Here is a 26,072-nt window from a genome sequence, read left to right as displayed (position 1 = left end):
CGCAAGTTACTTCACTAAAGATTGAACATTTCAGAATTTCAAGCTTACATCATCATATAGATCGGAAGTAATCTTTTGGATGAAAATTATTCCGAATCTCTAGCTTAATTTACGGAATTTTGTCAGGTTTTCCTAAACTGATTATTTTATTTCGATATTTAAGTCTCCTATACTTTAAATTTCCGCGTAAAAAAATCTTGACATGATGACATCCTGAAATTTGTATATATTATAAAACGGCCTGTTCGTTCTCTTTTAAATTAAGAATAATAAAAATCTTAATTAGACAATATTTTACAAGGATAATACTATATTTCTCTTAATATCATATTATTCCATCTTAATTTTTCTATATGCAACATTATTTCTTTTTTTCCTTGTAAATTCGTCATTTTAGTATTAATTTCTTTTAATAAGTTCCCTTTTTATGGATATAAAGAATTCGTTGTAAAGAAATTAGGTATGGAAATGCCACACATTTGCCAATTTAAGATGTTATCTTCTTTACAGCATTTAGGTCTAATAGCTGATTTTATTCATTTTAATACTACGTGTAATTGTTTTTCAGGAGAGAATTTTCATTTAACATTCATTTCCTTTTATTAGGCTAAGTTTTACTTTCAACCTAGTTGCGTGTATGAATAGAATCAATGATTTGTGAGGAACTGTCGAATTCTTCCGTGCATGTTTGTAATATGTACACATAGACCCGGACAAACATAATGATTTTTCTACCTCTCTTTTTGGCTTGAATAGCCGTTGACAATACATGGCTTTGGAATATTTTGTAGTTGGACAAGTGACAATTTACTCTAAATGGAGCATTTAACACTTAACAGTGTTGATTATGGTGTTCTGAAAGTGCTAATGCTATGGTGAGGAAAAGTCTCTGCATCCTGATTTCATTACCATATGGTGTATGTTTACAGCTGATTTCTAGGCCCCTTTTCGTTGAGGGGAATCCTCATACTAATATTACTGTCTTTGAAGATAATCGGGTAATTTCAAGAAATTTTCCAACTGCCTGGTGTCCTAGTTCCCTGGATTTGAATCCCAGTGAATTCCGGGTTGCTGGGATTCCTGAAAGATCGTGCTTATGAAGGAAGTATGCGGACTATCCCTGAAATGAAAGCAAGCATAGCACGTTATGTTGCTGCAACTGATCGAGAAACCCTTCGCGCTACTGTTGAGCACATTATAACACGCTCTGAAGATGTGCTTGACGCAAATGGAATACAAATTGATCAAATTCTGTGATTAAATAAAATTTTGTGTTCGAAATTGTGTTTTTTTGTTTTTCATGCGCACCCTTCTCATATGGTGGTCGAAATTTGAACTATTAATTTTTAACTTAATTTTTTTCCCATGGTTCCTATAACATATATAAGAAGTTTAAACAAATAGGTGTACCAGAAGTTGCTCTAAGTAGATCTAAATAGGGTAACTTTAATTATTAGCACTCTGTAGTTCGTAATACTGAGTAATATTTCTATTTTGACTTTTCTCAGATTCCTACCAAAGTTTCTAATATTTTACGTTCTTTATAGAAATAATCTTCTTTCTCGCCATGCCATGCATGAAAAAATGCATTACAAAAGCTGATAAAATAGCTTTCAATATCTTTGTTAATACATATAAAAATTAAAAATCTTTTGTTAATCCCATCCTCGTTAAAAAAATCTTTAAAATTATAAAACACTCCTCTAATACATTTGTGGTTCACGAAATTTTTTAAATGTTTACTGAAATTGTTTACATGAAAGGTTTATTATACTTCAAGGGAATTTTAGCTGAATTTATGTTGTGGTACAAGGTAATATGAGTCTGAAAACTCAAGTATAGAAAACTACTTTTTTAGTACTGGTATCAATCATAGAAGTGCGATGCATGTCTGAAATTATATTTTCTAGCAGAAACTCTTAACATCCAAAGGTATAATCAAGCATATTAGGAAAACGTCTTCCTTATAAATGAACCCGAAATATAGAATGAAATTAGATTGTAAGATATAATTTACATAAAAAATTACATTTAAATTATGTAATTAAATTTTAATGTATTAACAAGACAAAATAACTTATCAGGTATAAAGCTTTTCAGGACATACATTACCTGATATCAGGTAATATTATCCTTCATGTATATTAGCTAACATTTCTTTCGACTATTCAAGCAAATATTATAAAAAAAAATCCTGTTTCAGAGCACAAGAGTTATAAAGTCTTTATGATTTTAAGTGTAGTGAAATTGAAAGAGCCTGAAAGATGAGGAAAAATGCCTCTTTCGTATCACGGATTTTAAAAGCCAATAAATTTGTATACATCAGGGAGTTAAATGTCAAGAATATATAGAGCAATAGGCATAAACGGGAAACGTCTATAACATAAATTCAGTTTCCCAAGAGAAATACTTTGCAGGGCAGTATAAATCTCAATGATATAAGCACCGAATGAAACGACGGAGCAAATGCATTTGTAAAATGGATTGTCTAGGTCTTCTATTTCATTGTTATGCAAAATCTACTTGCGGTTTCGGATATTACGATTTAATTACCTAGAATCACCTGTAAAAATACAGCAAGTTTTCAAGCTGAATTGTTTCTTCTTATGAATATTTTTCTTTAAACTTATTATGCGCTCCGGAGCACTACACGGGCTGCACGGAAAGGGACGGATGCTACATGGTGGTATTTTTAAGAAAAACTGGCTCGCATCCACGTTACACATGGGGAAAACCACGAAAATGCCCATGTTATGAATAATTTAGAGTTTAATTTTACAGAGATAACTTTTTTCTGTACATTAAATTTCTGATTACTCATACTTTAATAGCAACTTTCTTGAATCAAAAGTTCAATTTTATTGAATTTATTTATTATTTATTATTTAAATGATTATTTTTATTAAAAAAATGACAGCTGAAAATTTTAAGAACTTTTTAAGGAACAATTTCATAAAATATAAATATACGTACTTGAGATGTGCTTATTAAGCAAATAAATGTATGATAATATATGTGTAATATGATTTTGATTTATATTAACTACAACATTACTCTATTTTTATTTTGTTTGTTGATTCGCAGTTAAAAATATACGTACATTATTCGTTTTCTATAATAACATATTTGTAAATATTCATTTGTTTCAGAAGGGAAGTATTTACTTTTAGTACAAAGTAAGTTTTGATTCTATCATTCGCTTTATAACGAGATAGTACTATCTCTTAGGTGTCCCTAAAGTGAGGTTTAGGATCTCCAAATTCATAAATAAGCTTTTCCTTTTTATTGAAAAGATTATTGAAAAATCTGTCCTATTTGATTTAGAATTTTGTGATCAGCATATTATAGTAGTAAGCAGTGCATTTTAAAAACCACGAGGGTCAAATAAATACATTCTCGTTTATTTAAATTTACCTTTTATTATAATATGAATATTATGCATCCAAAAGGTGTCATACTCAGTTTACTACACGCAGGTCAGTATATTGCCGTTTATTTTTTAGTTTCTTTTAATAAAAATTTGTGCGTCCAAAATATGTTACTCTAAATTTTCTTTTAGACGAAGATGTCATGTACATTAGTCTGCATCGAATTGTCGACGTATATTTCTGTGCAGTAATTGCTCAATAGAATAAGATCTTAAAAGGATGAAGAGAGATAAAAATAGCATAAAGCATCGAATAAATCAACTGATTAAAAGTATAGATTAGGTATACCTAAATTGATCCTGTCTACCATCGACAGAATGTAGTATAAGAACACTCAACTCTTTTAGTTTAAATGAGGTTCAAATCTCGGCGAAAGGGCTGACTGCATGCGCAGTTTTGCGATTTTTCCCTTGTGTAAAGGAATGCGAGTCAGATTCCTTAGAAAGTTCTGCCTGAATGCATCCCTACAATTAGAACGATAGCCCTTGTGTGCTTTGTCATAAAATAATAAATCCACAAACAGTGTAAATTGATTATAGTTTCTTAGAGAAGAAATAAGTTAATGTGCTATTATTTTTATGGAATGGAATGAAAGTGCTCAGTAAAGGGGACACTTAATATAAAAAGCATTCGTAAAATCTGACTACAGGCTTTATTTCTTTTACGCACTGAATAAAATGTTAGGAACTATATGTCGAAGGGATGAAAAATATTCGCAAATGAAAGTGGAGGTGAAGTATGCGAATTACCAGGATTACGTAATAGTTCCGAGCTTTCTGTAACTAATACAAAATAAAAGACAAAACTTGTGGAGGAAGTCACTATCGAACAACGTATATTGAACAAGTCACTTTAATTTAACAACTTTAGTTATAAATTAATGTTTATCTATACCACTTGTTACTGAAATCAGATTTTTTGCAAAAAGGGAAATTTCATTTTACTCTAATCAACACTTTTTTGTGAACGCCAATTTCGTTATGTTAAATACTTAGAACTTGTATTCGTAAGTCGAATACTCAATTAATGTATTTCAAGAAATGTTGGATAATTGGCACTGCAAGAGATTGCTTGGTAAATATACGTATAGGAGCACATCTGGAAAGAAAAAGCGCAGCAGTCTAATATGTGTTTAGATGCTGCTAGCTGAAGGTATTCTTACCTATTTTACTGGGACGGCAGCATGAAGTGCGACTACTAAGCGTGATGGCCATCTCATTCATAGGTACTCCAACAACCATTCAATCAGCTATTGGATGAGCTTCATGCCCTCAACCGGTCACTCGCCAAAGATTTCCAGGCAGCTTGCAGAAGGATTGTATGTATGTAGTCCCCTTCATTGCTTACCATTTCACTGTTACCCATCGTCACTTGCTGTTGGACTGGTACAGTTCTCGAATAATTTGGAATTGGATTCGTCTTCTGCAATGGGCATTGCTTGTGTTTCAACTCCGACAGTAGGTGCATACGTGTGTGACATCGATATATGTAGTGAATGGAATTATCCAATCACAACTCGAATACAGGCACGATGGTCTGGGGAGCCAGCAGCTATACTATCCGACCTCCTTCAGTACGTACTGGTAGCAGGTTAATAACCGGTAAGTAAACTCACGAGATTTTTGAACGCAAAGCCGCATTTCATCATTTCAGTTGTCACTTGGAAAATACTTCATAAAAATGTATTCTAAGTGCCATCTTAGCCTACCGCGATTCAGACTGAAAATATTGTTATGTCATCAGACGCGATTTGCAAGCTCAAGAAAAACCTCCCGAAACAACAGGAAGCTTACTTAACTAGTTGAGCACCCGTCGTAAGTTAGCGCAAGACATTATAAGACATACGTACCGACGTTTACTGTTCCGACGGATAGCGAAACTCATGGCTAACAAAGGCAGAGCCACTTAGTACTAGTAAGGTCATACTCTTTTTTCAGTAATAAATTCACTCCTTTGTTAATAAAATTATTATTTATTATATAAGTACTCATGTCCATAAATTTCAGGAATATCAATTTATACTTCTTAATGCCGCAATTTAAATTTCAATCAGCTTATTTCCAGACATGTATTCACAATAATAAGGTTTCTCAAAACAAAGTGGTGAATTTTATGAGAATAGCAGCAAACATTTCCGTGAGTAAGATATTCATCATATTCTAATAAATTAAAGGGAAAAACATTTCAAAAAGCATGAAATTCTCAGAAGTATGGATAATTAATATTCTCGTTGGACCAGCTAAAAGTTTAAAAATGAGCATTGTTTACAAGCAGAAACTAGCAACGTTTTTATATTCACTTCTAAATTTGGTTGAAAGTTTGTTAATTTTCATCGCTAATATGTATTGAAATACTTTGTAGGTCTCTGTTTTGATAGGGATGATTCATGTAAATGACTATATTTTAGAAGAGCTTAAAAATATCTTAAAGCAGTACCCCTAGATTTAGATTTTCGGGAGGAGTCTTTCAATAATATTAACAGTTTTATAAAAGAATATTTAAAAAACACTTTTATGGAATTTAATCTGAAGGGGCACTTCCTGTGCAAAAAGAAAGCCATGGCTTTATATGCTAAAAAGGCTAGAGACTTTATTCATTTGAAATGATATTCATATTTTAATGTCAGTCAAATGAAAACTTTCGTAATAAATCAAAAATTCTGGACATAAACTACAGTTATTTCTCTCTCAGAAGGTGCTCTCTAGAGAAATGATGAAGAGCTTCAAACTGAAATTAAACTCTGCATCATCAAGAATTATCTGAAAGGTTTTATTTCACAACTTCTAAAGACCAAGTAGAAAGGAATTTAATCTCGAAATATCACAATTCTTCAGAAACTTTTAATGGGGTTGAAGGAGAACGGAAAATCTGATTTTAACTTTGCTATTTGAGAGAGATGCAGAAAGTTTCATAACTAAAAGTAATAAAGTATTTCTTGTTTTCTAACAGTAATGTATTTGAAAAATTATGTTTCTAATTTTATTAATGAAAAATTAGAAACTCATTTTCATGATGTTAATAATTCATTTATGTACGTTATAAAATTAATTAATTAAATCTATTTTACGTAATTTACTTTATATCTATACGTATTAAGCTATATAAAAACTTCCCTTATCCACTCCTCCAAATAGCATTTTCATTACATGCTAAAATTTTAAATCACACATTTCTTATGATTAAAGTAGCTTCAAATTGAAGTGAAACACTGGAAAAAATTTCCGGTAAATTTGAACTTTGAGAAAATTTCTCATTGACTGAATGTCTTAATTGTAAGATTTTTACATGGGTTTTCCCTAGTGTAGCCGGAATTACGAGAAGCATTAGAAAGGCCTCTACGAAACCACTTTCCTAATGGGAGATATCTCTTGAATACTTTTCCTGTTAAATTACTGATCTAGTGCATCAGTTGTAAAAATAATCTAAAACTACCATTTATGAAGTTTTAGTAAGTTCTAATCCTGTTATATTTTATCCTTATTGGTGTAATAAAATGAAACACTGTCTACGTGAGCACCACCACTATTTAAACGTGGAAATACCAACTGACAAATAGACTAGAAAGCTTTCATCTAAGTTGGTAAGGGACGAATTATTTCATAAGCCACCAAGGATATGAGAATAATAACTTATTTCGAGGAAGTACTGTAAGGCTAGATTGTACGTAATGATCAACCGATTGTACGCAATTATTAACCTAAAATTCTGCTCATCGTAAGATGAATTATAATCAAACATTCCACATATTTTCTGGTTTCAGACAGAAAATCAAAATACAAATAAGAAAAAATATGGTTTCAATTTTTCAGGCATTTAAATACTGATTTACATTACATAGAATGAAAGTATTATCAAAGATTTTATACTTAAATCTAAATTTTCGAAAGGTATATTAAAAAGTCTATAAAGATAAAACTAGTGAGCCGAGGAAAATGGTTTACGTATACTCCGTTGAGTTTAGATGAAATGACATCCCATGTACATATAGTTACAACTCTTTTAGTTTGATAAAATGACACAATGCAAGTATTCCATTTTGATCAATCAAAGTTAGTATTGTCTTTAGTATCCAGTATTATATTTGGGAGTCCAGTATTTATTTACATAAAGATGACATATGCTTTCATTGTCTTGGAATGCTAAGGTCTATGTCTGATGAAAATCTGCAAACAAATTGAACCATCATCCCGCCTGAACCAGGCCTCATGCTAAGGAATTGACTTTATTGGGAACTACAATCAAAGATGAAATTAATTGCGTAAAACACACAACAGTCAAATAATTGAAAGAAGCTATTTAAAGAAAATTTACTCAAATACTAAATAACGTCATTCACGATTTTTACAATTAACAAATAAAATCATTCGTGATATAGATTATCAGCAGTGCTTGGATTAGAACTATTTTCGGTACAAACACCTGAAATAAGATATTGATGCTTATATTTGTCTTATTTATTTTAAATTATAACATTAATACATCTTAGTAAACAACGCATTTAAAATCATTTAAACGTTTACTTATTTTGAAAAGCCCTATAGTTTGCACATTTTAAAACTTACTAAACTCAGTTGCTTGTGTTATTTTACCATCAACGTAAATTATAGAGGTTGTAGAGACATTAGAATTTTTTTGGAGCAGGCAAGATGAAAAATGAGCAACTGCCTTCCCCGGGAATCGAACTACGGGCCTCTGAAATACGGGCTCAGCGTGCAAACTACTACCCCGCGAAGGCTCGCCAAGAAGGTGGGAGAAATATCTTATGTACTCCCCCTTTTGAAGGGCGACTGGGGTTTTTAGGGGACCCATTTGCCATATCCTGGGTGAGAAGAATCATCATCCAACACCCTTTTAGTTTGAGCGCCTCTTGTGGAGACATTAGGTATTTTTTTGGAAGCAGGCAAGATGAAAAATGAGCAACTGCCTTCGCCGGGAATCGAACAACGGACCTCTGAAATACTGGCTCAGCGTGCGGACCACTATACCACGAAGGCTCGCCAAGAAGGTGGGAGAAGTATCTTATAAGGTTATTATTTAATGATATTGATCTTTTTCTCTGTAGATTCGATTGTATAATTAGGTTTAGTTCAACCTGAAACAGAAAAACATTGCTTTGACATTTATGATATTCTACTTACTTGTTGTCTGAGTTTCTGTGGTTTAACAATACTTTTATTTTTCCACACCTTACCAAGGAAGCGTGAGAGTAATTTGTTCAAAATTAGATACAGACTTTAGTGCTTAAGAAATAAAGTGGATAGCAATGACAATTTCTAAAGAAAGAATGCTGTTATTTAAAAGCATTTGTTGCTCTTTTGAGTTTTAATTGTAAAACCGACAACATAAAAAGGAAAGTAATGAGATTCATATTCCATGCTATTTGCTCAATCGAAAGCTTACACTCTTTACAGAGCTAAAATTTATTGTGAAATCCGAAATGAGAGAGAGGGAGGCTTTAGTGTAGAACTCATTTACCTTAAAGTTATAGATCAAAATCCTCTTATGACTATCAAAAAGGTAAATATTTCCATTGCCTTAATTATGTCGGTCAGGGCATCAATTCTGTCAAATATTTGTCACTCCATGTTATTTCTAATGATCGGTAGGAGTCATTATTAATTACAAATTACTGCTTTGGTAAATTACTCCAAATGACTTATTTTGTTTGTGTTTCAAGTTGCTTAATTACCGAGAGCTTACCTCCAAGTTTTGAGTGTTTGAATAAGGCCTTTGATTAAGCGAATTATTCAAGCTTATTTCCCTTTGAATCGAAAGAGGTCAAGCTATTTTAACTCTTCATATTAATACAAGAGTACAAAATGTACTGCAGAAGTAACCACCATGAGAAATCTTAAATTTGTTATTAAGTTTTCAAACCTAAAAGCATTATTTTAGATATATGGTGAATGTACTTGGTTATTTCATTGTGTAATTTAATTATTTCATAACAATAATGAGCTCCCGGTACGTTTATCAATAGTGCTTTAATTGGTTAACTAAAATATCACGTTGAATAGAGTAACAACACAAGTCAGAAAAAAACCTCATTTTTGGTCAGAAAAAAACCTCATTTTTGGTCAGAAAAACCTCGATTCTTTAAGGCGTTAACCTTCTGACTTTTAAAGGAAGCTGCTGGTGGTAAGAAGTTTTTGGCTAAATAGGAAATCCCTTAACTTGAGAATGAGCTTATATTAGGCATTTCGTACTTACGAACAGGTTCCTAAATCTCTCCATAAAGATAATTTATTATTAAATAACTAAATCTGAGAATAAGGTTTTTCCGATCATGATAATAAAACGAATGTCGTACGCTGTCTTTTGGGGATGCATTCCTCTAGCAGCTCATCTCATTGTTAACACATGCACCATCACTTTCATTTTAAAGCTTCTGTTCGATTTTTTAATCAAATTCCAGTTTTCCAGTATCATCGCCATCATTATCTTCTCAATAACCCAAATTTATCCTTTTACCTTGAAGAACGCCCCAAGACATTTAGTATTAAAATTCTTTTTAACTTTCTTCTGTGTAACCCTTCCACCTGAATTTGTTTTTTGAGCGCTCATTTTTTAAAGGAAGAGAAGAACAGTTTCTGTTACTTAATGTTAATACAAATATTATTTTGATTGTTAGAGTACATAGCTTTATTATTAGTTCACATAAGATATTATTATTATCATTATCATTATTATCGTATGTGCTCTATTCATCAGGGATTTGAATAACATATTAATCCAAAGTAAACATTTAGAAGATCTATTTCGCAACTTGCATGTCATCTATATATTCAGAATTGATAAGGGAAAAACTCAGATATTTTTCTCCCTTCTCGCATTATATGACAGTAACATGAGGGGAATGCGTACTGAGTCATGTCTCTAGTGCTTATCAGTAAGTTAGCTTTCTTATTATGTTTGATTCTGAATGAAATGTGTTCCTGCGTTGCACAAGTCGGGTGAGAACACAGATATAACTAAAACAAAGTGAAGCTGAATTAAAGATGTTGTGTTAGGATTCACAGAACTGCTTCGTTTTCTTGCTAAGATTCTTAAATTGCTTTAGAGAATAATAATATAACACTGTATGTGAGTAATTCAGTAAACAGTGTACTCTTTGGCGGTAATTTATACAGTTATGGGAATGTCATTCTATGCCAATATAGATCTAAATCTCTCTAATCTCAATAGGGTATTTGCTCAAAACTGGCATATATTGGAGCCGATGTGCGATATGTATGCGATAATTCATAGTAAGTTTCAAAATTAAAAAGAATTATTTATGATTAACCCTTTGAAGGTTATCAACGAGCTCAGATCGCATTCTAATTACGCACTGCAACGGACCCAAACGAACACAGCTTGTATTATAAATTTCGAAGGCACGCTCAGAAGACGGGAGAAGTACCTTACAAGCTTATGATTAAATCACGTAAAGAAACAATGAATGAGATGTAAATACTATCACAGAATCTGCTAGTTATAGGATTTATGTTTTTTGATTATTTAATACTTGCTAACTTGCGGATTTGTTTACCATACATCTAATTTTGAAGAGAACATTAAATCCTTTTTTATTTTAAGATATTCTGATGAAAGTTTAGCATTATATTAATGATTATAATATTTATGAACTTAAGAAATTCTTCTAGCAGTGTCAAGACATAAGACATTAACTTTGTTCTGTTGTTTAGCTTGCTATTTATAAATGGTGATGCTATTTATAAACTCTTCAACTATGCTGTTTGCATATAGTGCTCATAAAGAAATTTTGTACTTGCAAGATCTCGCACCAGTTCATGGGATTTATCATGATAGGAAAGATAACGATTTAGTTCCTTATTATATAAGCTACTGTTTTATTTCATGTAAATTACCTTATTTTTCTCGCGGTTTCTGCCCTTCGGGTTTTAGCAGAAAGATCTGAAAATGCTTCGCATATATTATCCTTTTTCAAAGCGTTCAGAGAGCGAGTTTCACTAAATTTTAAAACGGATACGTTCATGTAGCGATTGTTTTCTTCTTAGTAAATAATTTGCTTGTGGATTTTAAGTGCATGAGCTGTGATTAATGAAGTAATAATAGTGAAGACCTTCAAGGAAACGGGGATATCTAAAGTTTCTAAAGATCACTGCAAGTGAGAAGATAAACTAAACGATGACGAAGCCGGTGACTATGGTGACCATGGCGACGACATGCAAAATATAGCAAACGACACCAGTTCCAGAAATTGAAGTTGTCTTATTTGATGTCGGTAATGTTAATATTACTATAGATTCATCTTAGAATACTACTATGCAATCTTATTTGAATGTAAATTTCTTTTAAATAAAAAAATAATATTGTGATAGTTACAGGTCTATCCATGAACACTTTTCATTTGTTATATGCTTGCTATAACCATGTCCTACGGAAAACAAAGTATTCGCAAAACTTTTCCCTCCCGATTTTCGCACGATAAAATTAGCGAAAAAAAAAGGGGGGGATAAACGAGTAAATACCTTTTTTTTTACTCCAACACTCTAGAAATGACCAAAGTAATACCTTGATATCAATTCATTTTCAAAAGTAATGTTTTGGGTAAGACTCTCTTAAAACAAATCACAGATGTTTATCGTACAAAGAATTCGATGCTAAAAAATATTTTGGGATTTTAAAAGTGAACTCACTCCATTGCATTCCTCCACAGTCACATCGTCTTCCTGAGGATTGCCCTTCTTCACTGGAATCTCTGTATACCTGATGTAGCTTAATAGGTGTTTTCTGAAAAAAAAAATTAATCATCAACAACGAGAAAATCCGATAATGCTAAAAATGAACAAGTCGCCATTTGAAAACTGCAGTGTACGCTCCAGAAAATAGTCATCATTAACAATTAATTAATGTTTATATGATAAGTCACTATTTAATAACTAAAGTATGTACTTAGATTGTACTTTTAGAAGATTAACACAAAGGGAAATACAGAAAATTGTTCGAAAATTGCTATATTTAATTCTCCATTAAATGTTTTAGATATTAAAATTAATCAAAATGTTATGTCATGATTATATTTGTTCAAAACTCGGAAAGAATTATGAAATTAATAGAATTATAGAATTATTTTTCAAATTAGAAAATGTAAAAGTTTCAATTCGGGAAAATATGATTTTCTGTTAATTAAAACAGCTAAAATTAATTGTGCATAAGACAGTTTATAAGAATACGTACATATATTATGACTTATTATATATAGTATATGTATATAACAATCAGTATTACAATATGGAATATCTATATCTATGTATTCTTATAACTATATCTATGTATTTTTATAACTATATCTATGTATTTTTATAACTATATCTATGTATTTTTATAACTATATCTATATCCATCTATCTATCTATCTATCTATATATATATATATATATATATAAGATATAAAAATATGTAAGATACAAAATATGTATGTAAGATATAAAATATGTAAATTTAAATTCTATTTTTAATTTATATTCCCTTAACTCTGTATTTTAATCTGGTTATTTCCTCTTCCTATCTTGAAATATTAAATACTTATCATAAAATGTTCTACATTGTGTTAATTCTGCCAATCTACAAAAGCTAAATCAATTTGAAAGAGGATTTCATCTCAGTATATAATAATTAAGCGTCGTTGATGTAGCAGGGAATATGATTCTGGGAGTTTGGTACAGGGTGCTTATAATTAAAGCGACCCTATTCAAATCCCTCCAAAACCTGTTCTACTTATTCAATTTTGATGAAATGTGGTATATATGTTATATGGACCATGAAGAAACGATTTCCGCAATAAAAATAATTAAAAGTTTGACCACCAGCGAGAATTGTGGCTCCCAAAGAAGGACAAATCTGTTAGAATCATCAAAATTTACTCAATTACAGAACGTGATTAATGTGTGCTCCATTGACATCAATTACGTATTGAAAGCGCATTATAGCGTGTTCAATATTAGCGCGAAGTAACTCTCGAGGGATTTCAGCAAGATGGTCTGTAATGTTGGCTTTCAACTAAGGTAGGTCTTAATTCCTTCTCCACCAAGGTAAGGTCTTAATTCTCCACAAACACGGTCTTTTAGGAATCCCCGCGACTAGAAATCGCAGGGATTTAAGTCTAGTGAACGAGGAGGCAGGGCATCTGGAAAAGCTCTGGATATTACACGATTCTCGATATGTTAGCACGAAGCAGTTCTTTGACTTGGCGCCCAATGTGGGGGAGTTGCTTCATCTTGTATGAAGACAGTGGTCTGCAAACATTGCCGTTCCTATAAAGCAGGAATGACTTGCTGTCGAAGGAGTTCACTGTACTATGCACTCGTGACAGAGCACGATTTCAGACCTTGAGGAGGGAGAGTTTTAAAGGAAAACAGTCTGAGGATAAAATAAGCAGTAAATCCACACCATGCTCTCACACACAATCAGAATACAGTAGTTGTTGGTGCAGGACATTAGGAGGTGAAACACCTCAGTGAGGCAATTTTGATTATTCACAGCTCCATCTAAAGAAAAGTGCGCCTCATCTAACCATAGAATTTTCCAAAGCCACCCGTCATCAACATCCATTCTCGCAAAAAATCAGCAAGCAAATTCAGAGAGTGTTTGGTGGTCTTGATGTTGCAGCATTTGCGCTAAGTGAATCTTATACGGATACCATTTTAAAATGGACTGCAAATTTCTTTCTACTGTCGACTAAGGAATCGTAAACTCACGTGACATCGATCGAGTACTTGTTGAAGAATACCGGGAATCGACAGTTTCATTCGCAACCGGTTTCCGTCTTCTTCCTGGCAGCATACCCAAGTCTCCAGTCTCTTCAAACTTCATAATCATCTTATTCAAACCATTGTTTGACATGGATCCTTTTCGCAATCCCTTTAAACGACGATATTCAAGCAATGCAGCCAAGCTGTTACTGCGGTTCTGAAAAAATAGTTTTACCAGTAAAGCTTGATCTTTCTTCTCTAAGGGCATGATTAACGATAACAAAGGCACGCAGAATGATTTTCTGGCTCTGACTGCAAATCTCTTTATAGGTTTGACTAATTTGCATAAGGGAGGTTTGAAAAGTGCTATCTGGTGGTCAAAATTTGAACTATTTTTTATTTCAGAACTCTTTTCTCCATAGTCCATATAACTTATATACCAAGTTTCATCAAAATCCGATAGGCAGAACGGGTTTTACAGGGGTCTAAATAGGACTACTTTAATTATAACCACCCTGTACATAAAAACATTTTAACAGCCATTCCGAGCGATTTAACAGTTTTTTACCCTTGAGAAGTACAACCTTAACTTACATTATATAATGCAATCTACGCAATAATCTGCACGTCCGTTCTTGAAAAACTACATCGGTACCTTTTACATTTTTAAAATATATTTGAAAAAAGGAGCAGCAGCAGGTAGCAGTGTGTTGGCAGCTGAGTAGGAGAGTAAGAGAGAATTCTACTAATTTCCCCGTCAGAATGATTTAGTTTTGGTTTAAATATATTTTTATCAGTAAATTTTAAATTTCGCTTTGCAAATTTGAAATTATTTTTGGTTGAAACAATATGTAAGTGCCCAGCGTCATTAGCGTTACGCAAGAATTATAACACAGGGAATAATTTACGCAGTTTAGAGAGGTATCTTCTTTACTAGTTACTGCTTTAGGGTAAAAAAGGGAAATAACTAGATTAAAATAGGAAGTTCAAGGACAATTTCAAATTAAAAATAGAAATCTTAATTTACATACTTTGTAATCTTACATATCTTATATATAAACAATATATATATATATATAAACAATATATATATATATATATATATATATATATATACATGATCGAATACTTCATTAAACAGTTGCAGAATATTAAAGTCTGCCCATTTAAAAATGAAATTTAATTTTAAGATCTGTTTTTCATAACAGAATGGATTTCTTTATGTATTGGCATGATCATGTAAAATGCATAACAAAACTTTGAATAATAAATAATAAACTTTGAAGCGCTACTTTTAAAACATAGAACTCAAATATCATTTTAAAAAAATTTTTAATTAAATAACTTAAACAAAATCCCTAATTTCAAATGAATTAAATTAATAAAAAGGATTGAATTTTGATAAAACTAAAAGGAGATTTCCTTTTTTCTCTGCTAAAAGGTTTATGTAACTCAAATTGTGCCTTTTAAAAGTCTGTTGCCTTTAATCAGTAAGGGTACGAAGTGACATTTAAACAATGAATCTTTGCGATTTTAAAAATCATCAGAATGAAAATCCCAAAATTTTGTCAAAATGTATATTTGTCAATTGTTTAAACTGTTTCTGGCACTTATGCGGTACTTTTATTCAATTCTACCAAATAGCGGAACAGATTAATTTAAAGCTTTCTGATTTTATTCATTAAGTATATTTAATGAAGTACCTCAGGAAATACGGAAGTAGAATAACTCGATAAACTATCTTAAGAATTCCTTTAAATAAACAAACACTGTTTACTAACTTTCAAGCTATCCACGTCTAATTCATCATCCGGTATGTCAATAGAGGTTCTGCTTAAATAAAATGGAGAATGATCTTCAGACGGCAACTTCTTCTCTCTTGGCACGTTGTCATCAGTAGTAGGGCCTATAAGAGGAGCATAGATTGTAAATTTATGCGAGAGAGTGCAGTTACATTCTCTAACCAGATGTTGTTTTTATGGGCATTGTTAAAGAAAGGAAATTTATGCACCAAACAGACATTGCCTCTCTTCTCATTTATTTTCTTTCTTGAAAGTATTTAAGAATAGACCATTGCAAATTTGGTTAGGAGTGCTCAGCGTGTACAGGAATCGAAAATTCGATGCATTTTTCGTGTAACATATCTGCATATGTGTTTTTAAAGAAGCATGTAAAAAGTTTTTATTAATTAACGCTGTGGTGTAGAAAACCTCAAGTAGAAAAAGTTTAAGTTTTAACTTTATTCAAAAGAAACAGCGCATTATTCTAGCTGTAAAGGCGCATTTCTTTAATAGTAATTTTAACAAACTCTCCGAACCACTTCTGCTATTAAAATATTTTAAACAGTCCAGTTTATTTGTTTATAAATATTAGTCGTTAATAATATTCACGATGAACATGCATTTTAAAACTTAGATTGTCTAATTTTTACGAAAATAAATACAAGTTTAGGAAACACAGTTCATGGCGGATGAATTGAAAAAAAGGTATCTTTAAAAATTACCTGTTAAACAGGAATTGATTCGCAACTCCTTTTGCAGTGTCACCTTTTTTCTACAGCTAAGTCTGGAAAGCTAAATGAGTAACTTACCTTTACTTGGATACGGCTTTCGTGTAATATACACAGAGGCTTACATGTATCAAATATATTTTAAGATTTGACTGTAAGAGAAATGTTAAGAAAAATATTACGTTCCAGCATTTAGAAAATACATTTATGCAGAACTCTCATACTTACAGATTTTGAAAGCAGTGATTTCAGAATCCAGAAATACCAATACTACAATAAAAATATAAATATATCACAATTCTTTTGTAAATACGTATATAACTGGAAAAACTGATGCAATAATTTTCTAATACCTAGATTGCCCTAAGTGAAAGATCTAAAAGTGATGCCTTTTTACATTAAAATGAGCTGATATAAGAAATCAGGAATTCTTCTATCCATTTTAGAGTTGTAAAAATATAAATCCTGAATGACTATAAAACAATATACATTTTTTATTTAAAACTGGGTATAAACAAATTTGCAGCTCTAACTCTTTTTTAAAAAATTTAAAAAATGAGCATAATAGCGCAGTGAGAACAGAAGCAAAATTATATATTGTACTGAAGGTTTAGAACTAAATCGGCTAATTAAAAAAAGTTCGTGCCTCTCCTTTTGTAGAGACATTAGGAGTTTTGATGTTGAGAGACGTGAAAAATGAGCAATACCCTCGCCGGTACTCGAGCTTCGGACCTTTCGAATACGCGCCGAGTGTACTGACTGGTACATTACGAAGGCATGTAGAAAGGAGGCAGAAAGCATCTTAGACGTTTTGAAAATTTTTGCGGAAATATTGAAATTCAAAATCTGACACATTCACAATGAAATTAATATGCATATTTCCTGATCTCAAGCTTTTACGTAACATAGCTACAGATCTCGATACATTTCTTAAAATATCCTAAGTTCTAAAAATGTGGAAATAGTATTTAAATCTTCTTTTAGAACCAAGAAATGTGATTGGTTCTTGATTTTTATAGTAACAGAAGGCAGGATATTTTTAAATATTTAAAATGAAATAAAATTAGAAACGAAATAATGAAATGACTGGAACTAAACGAGCCGTTGCTACATGAATTAAAGAGTTACATTAATTTAATTATTTTTCGGTGGAATCTGATGCATGACTAATTGTCATAAACAAAAAATTAAGCGTGATCAGTTTATGCTCTAGTCTCGAATTAAATGGTACGTTACTTTCAATTTTATTAATCAGTTGCCGATTGAATTTTAAATGCTTAACTTTATACATTGATTTCAAAAACTATGAATTCAATTAGCATTGTCTATCTCATACATACGTATATGTGTGTGCTTATGTACCGGTAACAGTAAAAGGTTTTATTCATTGTAAGTTGAGTGCAATGAGAGTAAAAAGGCATATTAATAAACGTCAAGCAATAATGGTGTTGGTGTATTTAATTATGGCAAAGCACACGAGGGCTATCTGCCTAAGGGGAGGGATGCCTTTCGTGGAGGACTTTCTAAGGGAAACTGGCTCGTATACACGTTACACATGGGGAAAACCTCGAAAACGCCCATGCAGCCAGCCCGTTCGCGGGATTCGAACCTCGGACCGAACTACCAGTGTTCAGCGACTTTACCGCTCGGCCGCTGGTGCGCTCAAGTAGTAATGAAATCGTACTTATGAATGATTGTTGAAAATGGTATGTAAAGACACCTCCACTATCCGACGACTCGCTTTTGAACATCTTATACATAAAACCATTTATCTGTGACAATATATTTGATATGGTATTTAATACGCATATATGTAATGTTTTATATGTTTAAGAGTAAACCTCTGATCATTTCACGACGTTCATTTATATACAAAGCGAATCATGCTTTAAGTGTTATTTTAATAAAGCAAACTAAAATCATAAATAATTTGTTTAAAAATGTGAAAATAGTAATAATCCAGAAATTATCGTACTTAGGTTCGATGTGAAGATCATCAGTATCTTTTCATATTTCAGATCATTCGTAGTCCCATTACTAAAAAGATGTTCACCATCGAATTCTCACTGTAGCTGCATTGTAATAAATCTAAATCGAGAGACCCACCAGCGGCCGAGAGGTAAAGACGCTGAACACTGGTAGTTCGGTCCGAGGTTCGAATCCCGCGAATGAGCTGCCTGGATGGGCGTTTTCGTGGCTTTCTCCATGTGTAACTTGTATACTAGCCAGTTTCCCCTAGAAGGCCCTCCCCGAAGACATTCCTTCCTTTAGGCAGATAGCCCTCGCGTGCTTTGCCATAATCCAAATCCTAAATCGAAAGTTTGAAAATGATAGTTCTTTTTATGCAAATTAACTTCAAAAATTCTGTGCAGTTATGTCTTTGAAGATTACGTTCGGGAGCTGCTGCACTAAGAGATATATATGGACTTTTATTTGATGATTTTGATAGCATCCACGTTATCCTCTGGCATGTGTGGTCAGCTCATTTTTTTTTTTTACATTCGTGACATATTGATTCCATTTAAGTTTGTTTCCTAGTTTGAGTATCGTGTTATCAACTAGGTGAGGTTTCTTGGAATCTTTTCAAATTTATTTGATATTATTGCTTTTTATTCCTTGGATTCTCCAGACAACTATGTTCACACTCGTCTTTTTATTTAACTTATATCTGAGAAATATATATATATATATATCTGAGAAATATATATATGTATATATATGTATATATACTTATATATATATATATATATTATATATAACGTAACGCGCTAACGGTATTAGCTTAATTCGAGTTTTGAGCTGCTTTTCCCTTGATAAGTCCGACTCAAACCTCGGGTTGGGCTAATTTACCATTTGTTGCAATTCTTCGTACATTTTTACTGTGTATTTGAAATGTTTTTAATTATTTGCGAGTATCTTTTTTAAATTATTAAAATTTTTTGTATTAAAATTTATTAGTTTTCTTCCTTATCCCTTTTTGATTTTGAAATTATCTCGTTTTGTAATTTTTTACACTGAGTTTTTTAGTTAGTATTGTTAGTTGTTTTTACATGATGTAACTATTTTACACAGGAACTACAGTGTCAACTGTACTTTTTTAGCAATAGCTTTTAAACATTTCTCTTATTTGCAAATATGTTTAAAAATTTTGCAGCTCAATACGCAGAATTCTTGACCACTAAGGTTTCTCTTGTTCATGTTATCTTTCCAATTTCATATTATATATATATATGTATGTATGTATAAAAAGAAACATAATAATAGGCTAAAAATGAAAAACAAAATTTCGTTTTAAGTCTATATAAATCGCTTTAAGTTTATATATATATATATATATATATATATATATTAAAAATAAAGTAATTAAAAGTAAATTAAAAAGCCTGAGATTGAAATTACTATTTAAAATGCTTATTTAAATTCTGACTAAAAGAATTTTTTTTCAGGGTTTTTAATTTAAATTTGTATTCCTTGGAAATGCTACATGGAAAGTTTTCTTATTATAAATTACATATATACATGAAGTGAATCATTTTGATTAAAATAGCAGCAGCAGTTTTATCCCCCATGAATAAATATGTTACCACTCAGCTGTTATTCTTGGCAAAAAAATGGTTTGCAAATAAAAGAAGTCTAAATTCGCATTTTAGTAACTTTTGATTTTTGAATTTTCTATAATCTTACTTTAAATTTTATCATTTGCTATTTTAATTTAGCAGTTAAAATTTTAAGTAGCTTCGTTTTTTACTTTTATATTTTTCTAAATCCTATCACCCACTTCAAAAGTATTAAATTAATTCAGTAAAAGAAAAGGCTCATGGTTAAGATCTAGTAATTACAAACTGAGCCACTAAGCGACTGAGTTGGTTAGTTTGCCCGCCGTTAGAATAAGAAAAAGAGAAGAGAAAGTAGTTTTAAGCAAGTATAAGTCTAGTACACATTGTGTGGAAAGGTTAATATTAGGCTAAAGGCTTTATTTATAACGGGTGGTCATTTTTTATTTGGTGCTGGATTTGAAATTGTTCCACAGACTAATAAGAATATCAGGGTTTTATTTCTTGAAATCTTAAAAGCAGTTAAATTTAGGTAATACACCACCGACTAGTACACAAATAATGAATGCTTTCTTACCTTTTGTTCTCCTGGGAAGAGGGCCGTACAGTGATTTAACAGTTCATTCTCCCTTTTCAATTAAACAAGTTAAAGCTACTGTCACTGGGGTGAATTTTTGGCTCTTATGTTACGTTTCAAAGCGCACGCTTAATGTTCACAAATGCGTCGCTTTTGCATGGTGATTCTTTCCTATTGTCGCCTTCTAAATAGTCTCTTGAGGATAAAGGTGTTGAATTTAGTGGATTTTCCGTGGGCTGAGTCACGAAAATACATTCTCCTTTATGAAGCGACAGAATGAATGAAATTTAAGGGTAACTTGTTTCTATTAAGTTAAACGATAATTAAATTCTAGAAACTTTCCATACTTTAAGCTTCTAACTTCGCTATTTCAAGTATGTTGTAATAGAAATTAAGGTACTGAGTAAAGGAATCTTTTATGTTTTTATCCTTAATTCTAAAAGTATGTAAACTTAAAAATAGGAAGATTTCCTGAAACATTGGGAGCTAAGGAGAATTTTCATAAATTAATGTGGTCTAATATTTAGGATATTTACGCCAAAAAACTGAAGATCAGTGTTATACCATAAAACCTTAACGGTGCTTTCGCATTGCTTGTAGGGGACTCCTTGATTGCTAGCAACTGAGCTAAATACCTAACAGCAGACAAATACTTAATTAATCTATATACATAATTAAATGTTTATTTATCTAGTTAAATTAAAAAATATACAATTTATTCTTCATCTTATATCCCCCCTTCCGAGAAGTGTATTATAACTGAAACTGGTTTAAAGTAGCTTTCCAGTTTCTAACGTTCTTTGTTACATAACAGATTTAAACTTCAAACAAGTACATGCACAATAGAAAGGCATGTAATAATATTAAGGTTGACTTATACTGTAGTAGATTTCATGTAAGGCAATCAAAACTCCGACATAATCACACGCATTTCAAATTTTAAATTCAGATAATCTCGTCATTCAGTTTTCTCAAAACTCGAAGTGCTTGCAGATGCTTCCAATCTCAGAATTTTCTTAGACTTGAGATATAATTTTATTCTCTAACCGGTGAAGCATTTTAGATTATTTTTCTGCTTGTCTCTGCTCATGTGAACTTGCTGAGCTTCAGAAATATGTTTGTGGAGGGAAAAGTAAAAAAAGAATTTAAGAAAATGTGAGATCAGGAATAAGTAATTAACTATCCAAATGTAATTTTAACATAAAGAGTTCTTGTATAGTTTCTGACACTAGTGAGTTGTAAGATACTAAATTCAAGCTGCGACGAATTATTCAAAGAAATGAAACAGTTGTTGGATTTAAGATACTTCTGGCTTAGTAGATATTAAAACTGGCAAGCTGTTGGTTTAGAAATAACTTATTAGTAAACCGTAAGCAGCGTGTTTTCAGAAAATAAAACGAAATGAAGCACACACAGGTTGGCAACCATCGAGTTTTCTCTAAGTTGCAATTTGTTGATGTAAATATCTAATTGCTTGAATTACTCCATTGTGTTGTCTAAACGCTACTTGCGATAATTATCTTTTTATCTCCGTAATAGTCAAATTTATTTAAAATTTGTGGTAACATTTTTTTAAGAGGATGTGTTTATTTAGAGCTGCTTCATTTAACTTTTCTACGTGTAACAAATAAAAATAATTAGGCCATTGTAGTGGTTACCGACTATAATGGAGTTGCAAGAGAAATAGGAGCCTCCCTCATGATCGATACACTGGATCAGCAGAAGTCCCGACTCAGTTAAAGGAAGTGGAGTGTGAAGGAAGCATTCAAGTCAGATTAAGTAGCTAGAACACTAAGGTCATTCTCACTTTGTCAAAGGTTGAAGCATTCAAGCCGAACTCCCAATTATTTGAAATTGGCCAGTGGAAAAGAGCAACCAAACTGAATGAAAATCAAATCCTGGTTCAGTCCCATCGGAGCATAGATATATACTTAGTATACATCTCTGAATGCAAATCAATTATTACAAGCGTTAGCAATTCTGTGCTGAAATATCACTTCGTTAGTAAATACAGTGAAAGAATACATTCTGTTGCTAAATAAATGTGCATATAGATAGTACATTATAAGGTATTTATCCCGCCTTCCTAGCGTGCCTTCGTGATGTAGTGGTTCTGCACCCTGGGCCGGTATTCTAGAGGTCCGTGGTTCGATTCCCGGCGAAGCGTTTGCTATTTTTCATTTTGCCTGCTTCCAAAAAAGTACCTAATGTCTCTACAACCTATTTTTCTTTTAAATAAATAAAAGTTAACCTTAAGTTGTGTTAATTAAGAAGAAAAAAATTCGTGTATTTATGCAGATAAAACTATATTTCTTTTGTGGGAGCAAGTTATTTGTCTAATATAGTTTAGTTTGGTAGCCTTAATACATATCCGATATGTAGTTGGCTTTATTAAGGAAAAACAAAAATAAGAAAAGATTGATAAATGCTCTTGAGCAGTTAGGATTAGAATTAATGTCATTAACAAAAATTTATATAGTCTAAGGAAGATGGATAACTTTAAGAGAATAATCGTCTATGAAACAGTTAAAAATTTATATAGTCTAAGGAAGATGGATGACTTTAAGAGAATAATCGTCTATGAAACAGTTACTAATCTATTTAGTCTAAGGAAGATAGATAACTTTAAAAGAATAATCGTCTAAAACAGTTACTAAGTTTTCTCTTGATGACATGAAACTTATGATATTAATATAAATTTTAAGAACTATAGTTTGATCAATGCGCATAATATTTCACTGAAAAAGCACGGTTTAAATTCTCAAACAATTCAAATTTGATATAAAGTCATTAAGAATTCGAATTAAAAATTATATTAATAGGAGAGAAAATAATATGAGCTATGCACTTAAGGTTATTGATTGATGAATATTTGCTTAAAGGAAGGTATTCTTTCACAGAAGATTTTATAAGGTATTTTCTCCCTCCGTTTCGTATGACTTGGTGGTATAACGATAGCATACTCAGCGCTGTCGTCCCCTAATCCTCACTTACCCTTTTAAAGGAGAAGTATATAAGGTGTTTTCCCGCCTTTCCTCATGCTTTCGTGGTGCAACGATAGCAGATTCAGAGCATGTTCGAAGTGTCCAGGTTCGAGTCCCGGCGAGGGCATTGCTCATTTTTCATATCTCCTGCTTCAAAATAACCTAATGCTTTACATCTTTCTAAGAGACATGTAACACAGAAGTAAAATCACATGAAACCAGCTATTTCTTCGAGTTTGAGCTCGGGTCGAACTACTAGAGTCCAGCAGTATTATCCACTCAGACACTGGTGGGTTCTTTTAATGGAAGAATACTGTCTGTTGTAGAATGAATAAAATATTTAAAAATTGCTCTTAATCATTATAGGAGAGAGAATTAGGGTTAACAAGAATAGTTTTAATGCTGTGTTGATCGAAGGGGACTTGACAGATACTCTGTGTTTATATTCGTTTACTGTACCAGAATAGCACGAGTGGGAGGGGTCTATACTTCGTCCTTAAGGAACGCACATTTGTTTATTAGTATGGTCATACTAACGGTGGCATGCTCAAGATCAAGTGCTTTGCTTTGCAAACGATTAAAAATATTCTCTCGGTTGCTTCTAAATGCTTCTATTTTGTTCTGCGTGCAGTCTTAGCTAAAAGGCATTATTTCCGTGATTTAAATGGTCTAAGTGAATTAGGATGAATAATTCTACTAATGACGATGGTGTAAGTTACGATATAATCTAAGATAATAGAAAGCATCGAGGAAGTAAATGATGAAGTCAGAAAGAAGAATGATAACACAGGAACAGAGCGAAGAGGGGTAACAATACAGAGAATAAAGATGACAGCGAAATAAGAAGCTACCTTTTGGGTAGGGTAAAACAACCATTTGGGAGGGAAAACTGTATCCTATTAACAATATCCTAAAACATGATACGTAGTAAAACAATTTACAAAAGATCTCATAACACTGTTTATTTATTTAACGGAATAATAAGAGCACATCAAGGCTGTCAGCGCTAAAAGGAGAGCTACTCTCGTTGAGGATTTTTTAGTGTATACTAATTCTTATTTATGTTTAACATGGGGAGGGGTGAATTGAAAATTATCAATGCAGTCAACCTATTTGGAGGAACTAGCACCCATGATGAGCTTTAAGGGTTCAGTTATCTTGCCTGCTTGATTACTGGTAGGTTTCATAGGACTATTAGTCAATTGTATGACAGTAGTTAGTACGCATAGTAACACAAGAAACAAATATCTGTGTCATTAGATACATCACTGTACTGTTTTTGTTAAAAATTATTTATTTCTAATAGCATTAATTGTTTAAATCTCATATGTTCATATCTTTATTTGATTAATATTTATTCAATTTAAATACATAATTACTACTCTAAGTGTTGGCATCACACCAGTAGCCGAGTGACTTAGACAACTGAACGCTAGGAACTCGACTCGGGTTCGAAGCCAAAAAATATGCCGGATGTGCGGATAATTTTGTGTTTTTCCGTATGTACGACGGGAATAAAAAATCAGTTTTCTTCAGAAAGCCCTCCACGAAGGCAAGCAGCCCTCGTGTGCTTTGCTGCATTCAAATAACCTAATCTAACTGTTAGCAAATGCGTATAGGTATTTTACCCCTCTCATACATTATTGCGAGTGATCCTATCTAAATTTGTTTGTGACCAATGAGGTGTTAAATAATAGCAGGTTGTTAAAAACAAATGATTAAGTACATGAACTAAAAAGAGCAAGGAAGCTTTTTTTCGATTAGCGGAGGGATAATACTTAGCGTGAAGAAGAAATCAAATAATATTAGTTTCAAAAAATGTTTTAGCACTGAAATTGGATTTAAGGCTTATTATTAAATTATCTCACAAAAAGAAAAGGAAGAATTTAAGAAAGGTGAGTCGACATTATCTGTATTTTATGATTAATAACACATTCACATTACCTTTCATATCACAGAAAAAAAAAGGTATCATCAACATAACTAAAAAAGAGCGAAAAGGAGAAAAAACAGTTTTTATAAAGATTTGAATTAAAAAGAATGTATAAAAATACCAGCAGAAGTGAAATTATGGGGTTTCTTCTGACTCACTCTTTTAGTTTATTAACAATAATTAATAGCAAGCCCAATAGGGAAAATCAGTTTTTATAAACATTTGAACTTAAAACAATGTATATAAAATATCAGAACAAATAAGATATAGGTGATTAATATTTTAGTTTAGTAATTATTCTGAGAAACGTGTGCTGACTTTACAAAAATTTTATAAGGGGGCGGGGAAGCCTTTATTCATTATAATGTC

At 31.9% G+C, this 26,072-nt stretch overlaps 1 protein-coding gene across 3 annotated transcripts in view; it reads right to left on the bottom strand.

Moving 5' to 3' along the window:
• Window positions 1-26,072, bottom strand: part of LOC118186316 (adhesion molecule nephrin-like) — a 1,043,604-nt gene that overhangs the window by 20,141 nt on the left and 997,391 nt on the right. For all 3 annotated transcript variants that reach the window (XM_085809008.1, XM_085809009.1, XM_085809010.1), the window contains 2 exons: window positions 15,928-16,052; window positions 12,092-12,185 (listed from right to left, as the gene is read on the bottom strand). In XM_085809008.1, the coding sequence (XP_085665134.1) occupies window positions 12,092-12,185; window positions 15,928-16,052 (219 nt within the window). The remainder of the gene's footprint in view (window positions 1-12,091; window positions 12,186-15,927; window positions 16,053-26,072) is intronic.

Source organism: Stegodyphus dumicola, chromosome X2, assembly GCF_044657685.1.
Source record: "Stegodyphus dumicola isolate Sdum_Otavi_A_Nest chromosome X2, ASM4465768v1".
NCBI classification, from domain to species: domain Eukaryota; kingdom Metazoa; phylum Arthropoda; class Arachnida; order Araneae; family Eresidae; genus Stegodyphus; species Stegodyphus dumicola.
The sequence above is the reverse complement of the archived record's forward strand: the minus strand, read 5'-3'. Positions and strand labels throughout refer to the sequence as shown.